The sequence below is a fragment of the Schistocerca nitens genome, chromosome 4 (genome assembly GCF_023898315.1).
Source record: "Schistocerca nitens isolate TAMUIC-IGC-003100 chromosome 4, iqSchNite1.1, whole genome shotgun sequence".
NCBI classification, from domain to species: domain Eukaryota; kingdom Metazoa; phylum Arthropoda; class Insecta; order Orthoptera; family Acrididae; genus Schistocerca; species Schistocerca nitens.
In genome coordinates, this window is record NC_064617.1 from 385,421,452 (window position 1) to 385,435,058 (window position 13,607).

Consider the following 13,607-nt stretch of genomic DNA (forward strand, 5'->3'; position numbering starts at 1 on the left):
TTTTGTCATTTACTTGCAAACCAGGGACCACCAGGGTGAACAGTGGCATGGTGTTATACCTTGGACCTTAACCTACATAACCGTATAGATGGTTTCAAAAAGTTGATCCCACCACTTGGGCCCTCTCTCAACATGATGGCTCATTCCGCAAGTGTCTGAGCCTGTTATGGAACCATGATGCTAGTGCATGTTCATATTCCCAAGTTTTTCATGAGATCTTTATTGAAAAGTTTTTGAGTATCTTGAGAAAGGCACTTTCACTCCCCATCCCTAATAACACATACACCATGATGTATGTCATGGATGAATGCTGCCAACTCCACCCCTTAGCCCTTTTAATACCTGTATCATTCTTCCTGTTGCTGGTATAGCCTTTAAACCCATGGATGTACAGAGTTTTGAAATACATCTCTTGTACACATATGCCCAATGACCTCTCCTTTTTTAAAGCCTTACTTCCTCCACTTATGTTCCTAATCTGTTTTCAGTCCACTGCAGTACAGAAGCCATTAATCAAAAGCGGATTTCTTTGGATATATCTGTTTTGGTGGTACATTTTGGCCAATGAGTGAATTAGTAGGACAACTTGCCTATTCTTCACCATATACTTCCAGTTTCACTCCAGAGTTATCAACTGTTATTACAGACCTCTTTGATACTTTCATGGCAGGTTTCTTTGCATTTTGTCTTTTGTTGTGATGCACGCTGTATAGTACATGTTGAACTACTGTTCACCTCTAACTCTTTAACTGAGATCAGTATCTTCAGCTGCTACCAACCTCTGCTAGAACTGGTTTCGAAGCAGCAGTAGGATTATTACCACGATTCTTGTTGCAAATACTTATGTTTAGCAAACTCTATTACCTGTGTTTGTGTGGCAGTGCTGATTTTTACTACAGCTTTCCCAATGTGAGAGCAAAGAAGTTGGGAAGAGAGAGGTTTTTTGCCCTGGTATATAAAATTCCAATTGCCATTTTAACTCTTGTTTCTTCTAAAAATACAAGGCAAATACAGCTCCAAGGAGGGTGATTACCTGAGCAGTTTACAGAGAACCTGGAATTGAACACAATGACACTGCTTCTTGGGCACATTTCCTGTATGTTGCCTTGTCATTACACCCCAATACATTGTGACCACATCTGTGGCACTTGCAGCACTGCATCAGATTACATTAAAACAGTTTTTTTCTTTCTCTTCCTTCTTCTTCATTTTTCCCCCATGATGAAGACATCAGTATTTTACAGTTCACTACCCACATTCCTCCTCATACTTTGACTTCTGTTACACCTTCCATTTCCCATTTATTTCGTAGTTCAGCAGAGTCAATATCAACGATGTATTTACAACTTATGGAACATTCACAGAAGTTAAAGAGTATTGTGTTTTTCTAGTGTTACAGCATACTGACCACAACCACTTCCAATCATAGTTCTCAAATTTTTAATCCTCCAGAGAGAGGTACTTTCTTGAAAGACGTGAAAGACGTCTGTTCTCTCTTTATCACATAAATAGCATGCTGTGCCTCGTAGAATAACTAAGGTTTGATTTCCCTGACACAGTTCCAAGGAGAATTCCACCTCACTAAAGTGGAGAGAGAGAGAAAGAGAGAGAGAGAGAGATAGAATAACATTTTTTAAATAATTATTCTTAACTGAAAAATTCAGTTATCTTGAAATGATATGTAACACCAACTCTGGTCTCAAGCTGATTACAAATTTTATTTTTTCATCTTCATACTGTACCACACATTTATTTTTCAATCATTACAAAAAAATGTTATGTTTATAAAAAATGCTGTGATAATCATTATCAAGAAAAACAAACTAAATCATGAACATGTAAAACTTTTTGGGATGTTTTACTGCATATTCTAAAAATGTACTACCAACTTATATATTTTATAAAATAACTTAGCTACATCTTAAGTCAACAGCTTTAAATACTTTTCTACAATTCTGTATCACATAAAAATAGCAAAAAAGATAAAAAAGTGAAAGTCTACAGACTTCAATTACCTGCGCAACTCTGAGCTATCACTACCTTCAGATTGTAGTCATTGTGATAATCTCTGTGATTATGTACAAAACTTATTGTCACAAACCTTGTCACACATGTCTGATAACAACAATACAGAAACAATTTACCAGTACAGATAACTTTCAAAATCCTGGAATAATTCTTCCTTTCTTTGCAGCTTTTTTCAGTTTTGTAAGTTTGTTTTGTTTCTTCCTTGCTTGGATATTTTCCATTCTCTTATTCTGTTTTTCTTGCTGTTGCTGTTTCATTTTCTCATTTCTTGCATCCCACTTCTTTTTGCTCTTGCGCTTTTTCTCAAGTTCTTTACGCACTGACTTTTTGAGTAAGTTTGGATCATCTTTGACCTTGACTCCTTCAGCTTTTTGCAGTGCTGTTTTCCAAGCTGTCCTTTCTTTTATAACTTTTGCCTTTTCAGTCTCACCTTCTGATTCCAAATGTTTAAGCTTCTCATTCTGTTTCTCTAGTTTGTGTAGTATTTTCCTCGGGTCTTTCGGCTCTTTAGCCTTCTTAGAAACAGCGGCAGGTGCTGATGCAGACTCTGAGAAATCAAATTTATTAAAAACAAGCTTTCCTTCTTCATTATAAATTTGTTTTACTGGCTTTGATGTACTCCCCACTTCATTCTTAAGGACAGCTTTGTTCAAGTTCCTCTTTAACAACTTCTTCTTGAGGGTATTCTCTTCTTTCTTTCTTTTCTTGTTGAGTCTATTCTTCAATCCCTTCTTAATGAGTTTGTCCTTGTACACAAGGCGTTTGCCTGAAAAAGCCCATTACAAAAGATTTATTTTAATGAAAGTGTTAATGAAAGTTTCAGGCTTACTTTTCAATTCAAATGCTGAAACAACAGAGTTATAAAACAGTACATCAAAAACACACATCAATTACATTCTTGTCACCGTGCAGAGTAGCCCCGCGGTTTGAGATGCCATATCACGGAGTGTGTAAGTCTAGGGACCGATGACTTCAGCAGTTTGGTCCTTTAGGAATTCATACACATTTGAACATTTGAATATTCTTGTCAGGTGGTTCAGCAAAATGAAATTTCAAGTGAAGATGGTGGCCAGATGGACTGCTGAAATACTGTGTCAAAATGACTAGGATCCAGCTGCAGACCTGACAAGAATACAATGAATCAATGTACGGTACCAGAAAGTTCACACAATCATAAATATACAAGGTCATTGTTAAGCACTTTAACCTTGAATGGATTAATCCATAAAATCCAGACTGAGTTAATATTAACTATGAGGTTCTTTGCAGAAATCTGTCATTTTTTTAAATATAAAAACCAAGCAATTAAGTTGATAAAAGCCAGAAGGTTCTCATGGGCAGTATCAAAAACTTGAATAAAACCTTTTTGGGGTATTAGGTTTTGAAAAACAACAGGATTTTATTAAAAACCATCCAAGTATATTCAATGGATAACTTGGATGGAACAACAAATGCTATCACTTGATCATGAAAGAACACAGAAATAATTCACTTACAAAAGTGTTCAACATCTTAGGGTTAGTGAAGTAAAAAAAGAGAAAGAGTGTGTCAGTTTGAGTAAGTTCAGAGAAAGAAACTTCCTATGGTCAAATGTTCATATGGGACAACCATGATAATCTGAAATCTGTCTGTCTGGATCAGGATTGAACAACAGCCCTTTCTGATCACAAGCACAGCTTATTATCACACTCCCACTCTATGCATAGCTACATACAAGGTGACTTTGCTAAATTGGGATGAATTGCTGGAAATGATCCCTAAGAGGATAAGGAGTAAAACAGGTCATAGGAACATACAGCCAGAGATGTATTCCAAAAGAGAAAAACCCACTTGAAGGTGAAAATAAAAGATCTTTGACAGCATAGGCTTCAATGACTGAAAGTACACACGAGAACATATCACGGAAGAGGGAATGTTTCGTCGGTACTAATATTTTATCTCCACACTCTTAAGAGGGCAGTAATGTTGATCATGATCACTACCACAATGGTATCACTTACAATACAAGCAGATCTTATTACCTATTGACTTGCCTCTGTGGCGACTCTGTGGCATAGGCACCATGCGTGTCTGAGTGTGGATTTCAACTTGGGGCAGAAAACGCTGGATAGCATATTGAACACATTTTATGTCAAGTCTCATGACAATCAGAAATCAATGTCATTTTACTTTTTTGCTGGTTTCAGCCTCCAAACAGTTAAAAACAGACTTTTCCCAACCAATGTGGTACGACCTCGGTGTGGTGGATGGGCTTAACTTACTAACAGTGCCACAACTGTTGACTGCCAAACTTGTGCAGTCATGCACAATGAACAGTATGGATGGCATAATGTGCAACTCAAACCATAGCCATCAGATTGTGATTCATCTGTCATTTATAGCCACCCTCATTTACCTTACGACATTTACATCATCATCTTTTGGTAAAATTTTCATTAAATTTCTTTATTATAAGGAAGGATAGGAATACAGCAATCAGTCAAAATCTCATTGATTTTTTTTTTTTATTTTTCTTGTATATCCAGATTCCAGCTATAAATAGCCATCTTCAGTACATGTCACTGAGTTATAATCCAACAAACTCCCGGCAGTACATGTCATCATACAAATTTATTGGTGTACAGACACTGAACTTCCTCCTGCCTGTACAACAATAAAGTCATATATATGGTGACATGTATTGATGGGTGTTTGTTGAATTATATCTCACTCAAATGAACTGAAGATGGCTATTTTTAGCTAAAATCTAGATATGCAAGAATAATAAAGAGAATCTTAGGGATTGCGACTGATTACTGTATTGCACAGCGTGTGTGCACAACAATTCCATATAGAGTCAAAGTCGGTAGAAATTTTGTTTTTGTTCCACAACATTTTCTCTCTCTCTCTCTCTCTCTCTCTCTCTCTCTCTCTCTCTCTCTCACACACACACACACACACACACACACACACACACTAGCTTGTGGAGCCAGTAGTGGCTACTTCCTCTGGCTTCTGGCAGAAAGGTTAAAAGAAAGGAAGAGGGATGAAGAGGTGTGTGTGTGTGTGTGTGTGTGTGTGTGTGTGTGTGTGTGTGTGTGTTTGTTTAGAGTATATGGGCACTCAACACCAAGGTTATCAGTGGCCTTACACATATTAAAAGAAATGAATTTGGGTAAAATGACTAAAATTGTTGTCACACAGTAAGGAGAACACCTATAAAATGACTCTTATTCACTCACTCCCACCTCACTCTCATTAACCCACACAATTACTGCAAGTTGGACAGATCACAAAACCTTAAAACTCTAACCACATTTGTTTTAATGTCACTTAAAACAGAGGGCAGATCTGCTGGTAAATCTGCTGCTCACCTCTTGTCCAAAACTAAAACACAGTCTTGTGGCACACCATGATCTCAATGCAACAAGCACCACATATTGTAAGGTTGTCACAATGGAGCAAGAAGCCATGCATCAGAGGACTGTTGCCTATGCGAAGATGAATAAGAAAGACCTCATTTGGGTGAAAGGAGGTACATCATGGATGCATAGTGGGCTTTACTAGATGCAGCTTATTGTTAATCATTTCAAGCCACTTGTCTTCCATTAATTCATAACTCTATACCTCAACAGCGAGGTGATTGCATGCACGGGGTAGCACACTGAAATGACTGAGGATCACTACATGCCTCCTTGGCTGCTACATCCACCCTTTCATTTCCTGCAATACCCATGCGCTCTGGTAGCAAGCAGAAAGACACCATCCTCTTTCCCAGTCATTGTAGTTGGAGAAGGGCATCTTGGATATTCTGGACTACTTTCTCTGCTAGGTACAAATGTTGCAGAGAATGAAGGGTAATCAGAGAATCTCAACAGACAAGGAATTTAGCACTCTAAGGATGTATCATTTGCTCCAGTTCTCACAAAATCAAATACAGTTCTGTGTCGAAGACAGTAAAGTCCCGAGGCAATCAGACCCTGAAGACAAGATCAGGGAAAACAATAGAGCAACCAACAGAGGCCCCTGTTTTGACCCATCTGTAAAGACAGCTGTAGAGCTGTAGTGCTCAGTTAAAATGCCAAAATGTAATGTATTAAAAACATATGCAAGAGTGCAGTCTCTGCTGTACTGCAACAAATCTAAAATTACTCAGGGCCTCTGCAGTATCAGGTTGGCAGACAGTTAAAATCCTGGCTTTGGGGTTGTACATGCTCCACACCAACAGACTGCAGCACATGCTGTACGCGGATCCCAAATGGACTTGCTGCTTGTGGATGATTGGAGAAAAGGCATTCCTTAAACAGACGAGCAACAGTAAGATATGCAGGTGGAGCCGGAGCTGCAAGGCATGAGGAGCTGCCGCCGGATGGTGAGTGGTGGTTCCCCAGCCACAGCACAGAAATGCATGTGGGGCTGGTCCTGCAATCACCTATGGCCATCCTAATCCCCGCATTGTGGATACTATCTATGATCTTCAGGAGGGAGGGCCTCACCGACCCAAACACTGTGTACCTATAGTTTAATACACAATAGCCTTATAAAACTGAAGCAGATGTGCCCTGTCTGCTGCCCAAAACCTGTTGCCACAACACTTTAAGACAATCAGTGTCTTCTGGCTTTCAGGTCTCTCAGGTGTGGTAACAACAGTTTGGAGTCACAAATGAGGCCCAGAAATGTCACTTGAGTCTTTAAAATGTGGAATGATATCCCTCATATGCAAGACAGTTCGTCCAGAAATAAGAAGTTTTGTACAATAATCCTTACAGTAGATGGGATACTGTTTATGGCTATGGCTATGGCAAAGAGGGTCGCACTTCAAACATTGCCTTGAGGGATGCCATTCTCCTGCTCAAATTAAACTGACAGTGTCACCAACTCAGGACGTAAAATTTAACCATTTAGACAGGAAAGACTGTATGAAAATGGGGAGGTGGCCACAAGAGTTTCACGGATGCAGTTTGCATGAGAACACAGTGTCTGCAAGTAGTATCGTAAACCTTACTGATATCAAAGAAAGAATATACCAATACAGTGATACTTATGTAAGAAAGCCTGCTGAATAGCTGCCTCTAGCAGGGTTACATTATTGATGGTGGACTGATACTTCTGGAATCCACTTTGAGAGTGGCTAAGGAGTTTCCTGGTCTCTAACAAGCAGACCAGACAACGGTTAACCATTCGCTGCAAGGTCTTTCCTACACAGCTCATCGTGGCAATACTCTGGCAACTACTGGGACATGCACAGTCTTCTCCTAGTTTGAGGAGAGGTATCAGAATTGCCTCTCTCCTCGAGTTGGGGAAGTGACCTGCCTGCCCTATCAAATTAAAACACATGAGGAGTATTTCTTTTGGCACTCCTGATGCATGCAGTACTGGATTTGGTCATGTTCAGGTGCAGTATCACGAATCTCAGACAGTGCCAATTCCAGCTCCCACACGGAGAAAGGGTAGTTGTAAGAGAGAGAATTTTGGGATCAGAAGTCAAACTTGCCCCTGTCTACAGTCACACGGTAGCGACGAAATGCCAGATCCTGGCTGGTATTGGCAGTAGTTTTTGCAAAATGCTTGCCAGCATCTGACCAATGTCTCCTGGTGCTTTATGGAGACATCCCTGTTTCACTTCTGCTACTATTGGTTAACAACCATGGTTAACAACTGTGTTAACCAGATATCTTTCTGATGGCTTCCTGTACTTTTGTAGAACAAGTGGAATAGTTGATGAAAACCAGGAATGCTTGCCATGACCTTTTCTTGCTCTCCTTAACTACCTGTTGAGCCTTGGCTTTGCGACCCAAAATGCTGTGAAGTGGGCTGCCTTTAGGCAGTCCTTGAATCATCAAAGAGCCACATGCCTGGCCCAGGTTGCTGAGTGGCGCTCACCAGTCGTCCAAGGTACAGGTTGCCTCCTAAGGTAACCAGATGACTTTGTAATGGGTAAGTCACCAGCATGATAGATCACTCGTGTGATGTTGTCCACCCATTCCTGGATGACATCATGGTGTTCAAACACAGCCAGCTGGTTGAACAGCATTCAGTTAGTCCTGCTGGTCATCCATTTTGGTGGCTTCTGTTCAAGTAATGCTAAATCCAGTAGGTGAATGCAGAGGGGGAAATGGTCATGGGAATGAAGTTGTCCATAACTTTCCACTGAACAGGATCCACAAGGGCTGGAAAGCAGAAAGAAAGGTTGATAGCTGGAAATGACCCAGTAGTAACAAAGAAAAGAGTGGGAGTACCTGTGTTGAGGATGCACAGTTCATGAGATGTTATGAGGCTCCCCAAAACCTGACCCTGAAGGCAAGTAGAGGTTCAGTCCCACAATACATGATGGGCACTGCAGTCTCCCAGTAGGAGAAATGGCAGGGGAGTTGTTCCAGAAGATTTGTGAGGGTCTCAGAGTCTATTGCATCTTTCAGAGTAGATACACTGAGCAAACTGTGATCCTCTGACACAGAAGAATTTCAATGGCAACTGCTTGGATGTCAGTCACTAGGGGGAGAGAAGAGGGGTTGCGTGCGTTATTGGCAAACACAGCGACTCCACCATTGGCCTTTTCCCCAATCAGGTTATCCTGGCGATAGAATGTATAGCCCCACAGTACAAGGGCATCAAAACTTTAAAATCCATTTCCTGCAAACACAAGCACAGGGGACATTCCTGTGCTAGGAGTTTCATTTCCTCCATGTGTCCTGAACTCATTAATGTTCCACTGTAGTATAGGAGCCACCTATCACAGGGGTAGCACTTCCATCCTGACTTTTTTGTTGGGGAGGGGAGCCTGCAATGGATGGAGGCTCAGTCTTGGAGCGAGATGAATGCCCCAGTCAGACATGAAAGTCCATCACCTGCGAAGAAGATTTGAGAGAGACGTCAGAGAGGATGACACTGACATCAGTCTGACTGTGTACTTTCCATACCTGCCAGTGGGATATTCTTTGTCTTCGACACTGATTTTTTGTTTGTTTGGGGCAGCTTCAGAGCCACAACTCTGGAAGTGATAGTGGCAGTGCTGACAGTGGACAAGACTTGACCTTTGAAGGGGCAGGGAGTCCCACAAGGTCAGCAACTATAGACTTTTCTGAAAGGGAGAGGAAAGGCAAGCTTTGAAATGCCTGAAGCAGCACAAGTGCATAGATAAATGCTGGTACTAGTATTGATACTAGCAACCTCTGTTTGTGTAGCAGCACTGGCTTTCTGTACTCGTTGTTTAACTAAAGTAGAGGATTTGGCAAACGTTCAGGGCAGCACAGCTTTATACACCTTTTTTGTTTCATTATACGGGATGTGCTTTATAGTCTTAAGCTCTTGTAGCTTTCAGTCTTCAAGACACAAGCTGTAGTCCCAACTACAGGCTGGATGAGCACCAAAGCAATTCACACACTTTAAGGGAGGTGAAGAAGTGACTCCTCCTTGAGAATAGTAGGCTCAAACCATTGGCATTTTAAACAGTGCATTGGGTTGGGTAGATAAGACCACTTGTTGAGGCAAAGGAAACCTGCTCTAATGTGCTATTGAAGTTTCGTGCTGCTGAATATCAGGATTAAGGAGTTGGATTTGACAAGACTGCCATCCACTCATTTTGTGATATTCTGCACATTGACTATTTCTTCTTGGGCTCACTCAACTTTCAGTTTTTCTTTGGGTATGTCCACCAGATCTTTGCATATCACAACATCTTTGCTATAATTCAAAGTGGTGTGGAGCTCAGTTACCATGCCATACTCTCCAAGGCATTTGACTTTCTACAGGTCATTGCTTGCTGGGAATCAGAAGTTTTGTCCAATAGTTTCCCACTTCATAATCACTTGATTGATTTTAATGTCCCTGCGATGCCCTCTAAACCCTTTGGAATGTAAAACGGGGAGACTTTCCAAGGGTTTCCCTATCAATAATACCTTCTGTCCTGCAGCATGCATTCTGTTACTAAATACCAAACTACTTTTAACAGCTCCAGAATCTGGAGGGCTTGTCATAGGAGGCCTCTTTTGCGATTGTGTGTTGGTACCTCCAAGCAGTCTACCCATTCCACTGGGAGGAGGAAAAGATTTCAAGGGGCCCATCTTGGTCCCATGAGCAGCTATGGTAATACAAGTCCACCTAAACACAGCCCTGTGTGCCTCGCAATCTGGGTGTTCAACCCAAGACCCCTGTTCCCTGTGGCACACACAACTTTAATTTACTAAATAAGCAATAGAGTGGAAAGCTAAAACCATTATATAGGGTGTAACAGAAATATATGGCCAAACTTTCAGGAAACATTCCTCACATACAGAGGAATTAAGTGTGTTACATGGACATGGGTCCATAAATGCTTTAGTTTGATGATACTGCTCATTCTCTACTTGTTCTCATAATCACATTAATCTTGGGAAACATGCAGAAACAGAATATACCAGCATTACACGAAACATTTTCTTACATGAAATGTTCAAAATATCTCTCGGTTATTTTTTGTTAGAATGTACAGTAAGTTGTAATTCTTAGTTTCACCACCAGTGTTTGTTATTCCAATGGAACAAACGTTATTTTTACATGTGGTGCACTTCATTGTTCATGTTGTCATGCAGCTAACCGCACTGCTCTACTCACTTGCATCTAGCATGTAGCATCAACTGTTTAGTGTTCATCACTGACTTGGTTTCTGGTACAGTGCAATTGAACTGTAATCAAATGCAGAGTTGGCAGATGCTGATTTCAATATAGATTAGCAGGTGGTAATAGCCATGATACTTAATGTTTGTATCGGGAGAAATTTCCAGAATGACAGTGACCTGACAGGAGGACATTTGAAGCAACTGACCATTGTCTTTGGGAGCATGGGACATTTAAGCCTGCCACTTGCAACTGGGGGAGGCCTTGAAGGATGAGGACACATCAACTGGAGGGGAAACTTCTTCACTCAGTTGACAATAGCCCCAGTGTCAGTGTAAGACAATTAGCTGCAACAGGAAATGCTGATACCATGACTGGAGAGTACTATACGAGAACCTGTTGTACCTGTACCATGAACAGCGAGTGCAGGCACTATCAACAGCTGATTTTCCCACACAGGTACACTTCTGCAAATGGTTCATTCAGCAATGCATCAACTCTCACTTTAATGCAAATGTGTCATCCACTGATGACACTTTGTTCCAGTGTGATCATATTGTAAATTTTCACAATCGGCACGTACAGGCTATCAAGAATCGCCATGAAATTGTGCAAATCGGCATGTACAGGCTATCAAGAATCACCATGAAATTGTGCAATCATGTTATTAAGAAAGATTTTCTGTCAAGGTTGGGGTCACATTTGTAGGCAAATGTATGAGAGGACCTCATGTTCTCCCAGCCAGACTCAGTGGAGTAACTTACCATGCTTTCTTACAGAACACACTGTGTGTTCTGCTAGATGTGCCTTTACAAGTGCAGCAAAATGTACTTCATGCAAGATGGAAGAACTCCCAATTTCAGTGTTAATGTTCATAAGTTTCTAAATAACAACTCCATAACAACAATCATACAATGGAAATTCCAGGAACGAATACAACAGTGTAGGAAAAGACACATTGCTACTTACCGTAATGAAGACATGTCTAGTTGCAGACAAGCACAATTAAAAGACACTTACCTAAATCTTTCAGCTTACATAGAGCTTTCATCAGTAAGAGAGAGAGACACACACCATTCGCATACACAAGCAAGCACACCTCACGCACACACGATCACCAACTCCAGCGTCTCGGGGCGGAATGCAACATCATGTGGGATGCAAGCAGCAAACTGGAGGGTGCATGGAAGAGAAAGGTATGGTGTACAGGTAGGGACAGAGACAAACACTGTCTGGTGGAACGTGCAGGGACTAGAATGCCAACAGGTGCAGCATCAGGAAGTTATGGGGCAGGGAGGTGGGGAAAAAAATGGAGCAAAAAAGAAGAGGAGCAGGGGAAGACAGGCGGCTGCATTAGCAGAGGGTTGCAAATAGATGGGAGATAAGAATGGGGAGGAGATGGTAGGACAGAGGGGTGGAAACTGTAAGACAGATGGTGTGGGGACAGTATGTTACCATAGGTTGATGCTGGGATAATTACAGGAGCAGAGAATGTACTGTAGAGATAACTCCCGTCTGCACAGTTCAGAAAAGCTGGTGTCATTCCTTTCACACCAAAAAGTCTCTCCCATAAAGCCTGGCCACCCAGGGATGGTGTATCTTTAGTGACAAAAACTCCCTTGCTCAATATGCTGAGGGTCTCACCAAGGTCTTCACAAACAGGCACTAGCCCCAAGACCTCATCTGCAGACAGATCTCCCATGCCATCCCCCCCCCCCCCCCCCGAATCCTCCCACCATCTCCAAGAACCAACCCTGAACGAATGTTCCCTTTATCACCCAGTACCATCCCAGACTGGAACAGTGAAAAGACTGGAACAGTGAACAGCAGTGTGTAGCTGACTCTTGGTGAGCACGAGGTCAACATAAGGCGTAAGATACAAAACAGGATCATACGAAATTTAGTTTAAGGAATGTGTTTACAGATTTCAAAATTTCAATTGGTCATCCTCACAATGAGCCCATATGGCAAAAATGTCATCAATGTATCTAAACCAACAAGTGGCTGAAGGCTTAGAGATTCTATGCAAGTCCTTCTAAGTGATCCACGAAAACATCGGGATACAGAGGAGCCATCCTTGTTCCCAGGCTGTGCCCTTGATCTGTTTGTATGCCTGTCTCTCAAAGGTAAAGTAGTTGTTTGTCAGTTATGAACTTGATGATGGTGAGCAGGAAGGATGTCATAGATTTGGAATCATGAGAGTGTCGGTTAGGATTCTGTTCAATAGCAGACAGACCATGTACAGGGGTAATGTTGTACAGAAAGAGGTGGCATCAATAGTGACAAGTAAGATGTGTACTGGGAGTGGGATGGGCACACATTTCAGAGGTCTAGGAAATTGTTAATGTCTTTAATGTAGGAGGGGAGTCTTTGTAATATTGATTGCTAATATTGACCAACCAAGCCAGAGATATGCCTCCTCACCTGTCTACCTTGTATAATGGAGTTATCTTTCCACTTTTATTGGCTCTTTTATGATGTTTTTTTCAGTAACCTCTGCCTTGCTTATCTTCCACTTTTAAGTTCTCAGTTTTTCAAATCTTGTCTGTTGCAGGTACCAAAATCAGTCTTTCCTTCTCATCCTGTGCAGAAAGTCTCCCCTGACCTGGGATTCTGGGTGCGTTTTCCGTAACGCTTCCCATCGCCGAAATCTCACCAGTCCTCCTCTTTTACCCTTTTTCTTTCCATTAGACCTTTCTGCCACAAGGAGCCACTGGCTTCAAGAGCTAATATGTTTTCACATCTTTTGCATGTGCTCTCCTGCCACCATTTGGTGATAAGATGGTATCTATCCATATACATATATAACAAAGCAATTAACATTGCTACTTCCAAACACAGCAAGTGTTGAGTGTAGCAATCTACTGTAGTTATTCCATTGTGGATTTTCCACCTCTACAAACACTGGTGTGTGTGTGTGTGTGTGTGTGTGTGTGAGTGTGTGTGTGTGTGTGTGTGTGTGTGTGTGTGTGTCACATCATCCAACCACCTCCTTACAGGTACAC

General features: G+C 41.4%; 1 protein-coding gene across 1 annotated transcript in view; it reads right to left on the reverse strand.

Annotated features, from left to right (window-relative positions):
* Positions 1-1,692: 1,692 nt before the first annotated feature.
* The window catches only part of LOC126251526 (surfeit locus protein 6 homolog), an 84,774-nt gene continuing 72,859 nt past the window's right edge, over positions 1,693-13,607 (reverse strand). The window contains exon 4 of the mRNA XM_049952017.1: positions 1,693-2,794. Within this exon, the coding sequence (XP_049807974.1) occupies positions 2,160-2,794 (635 nt within the window). The 3' untranslated portion in view covers positions 1,693-2,159. The remainder of the gene's footprint in view (positions 2,795-13,607) is intronic.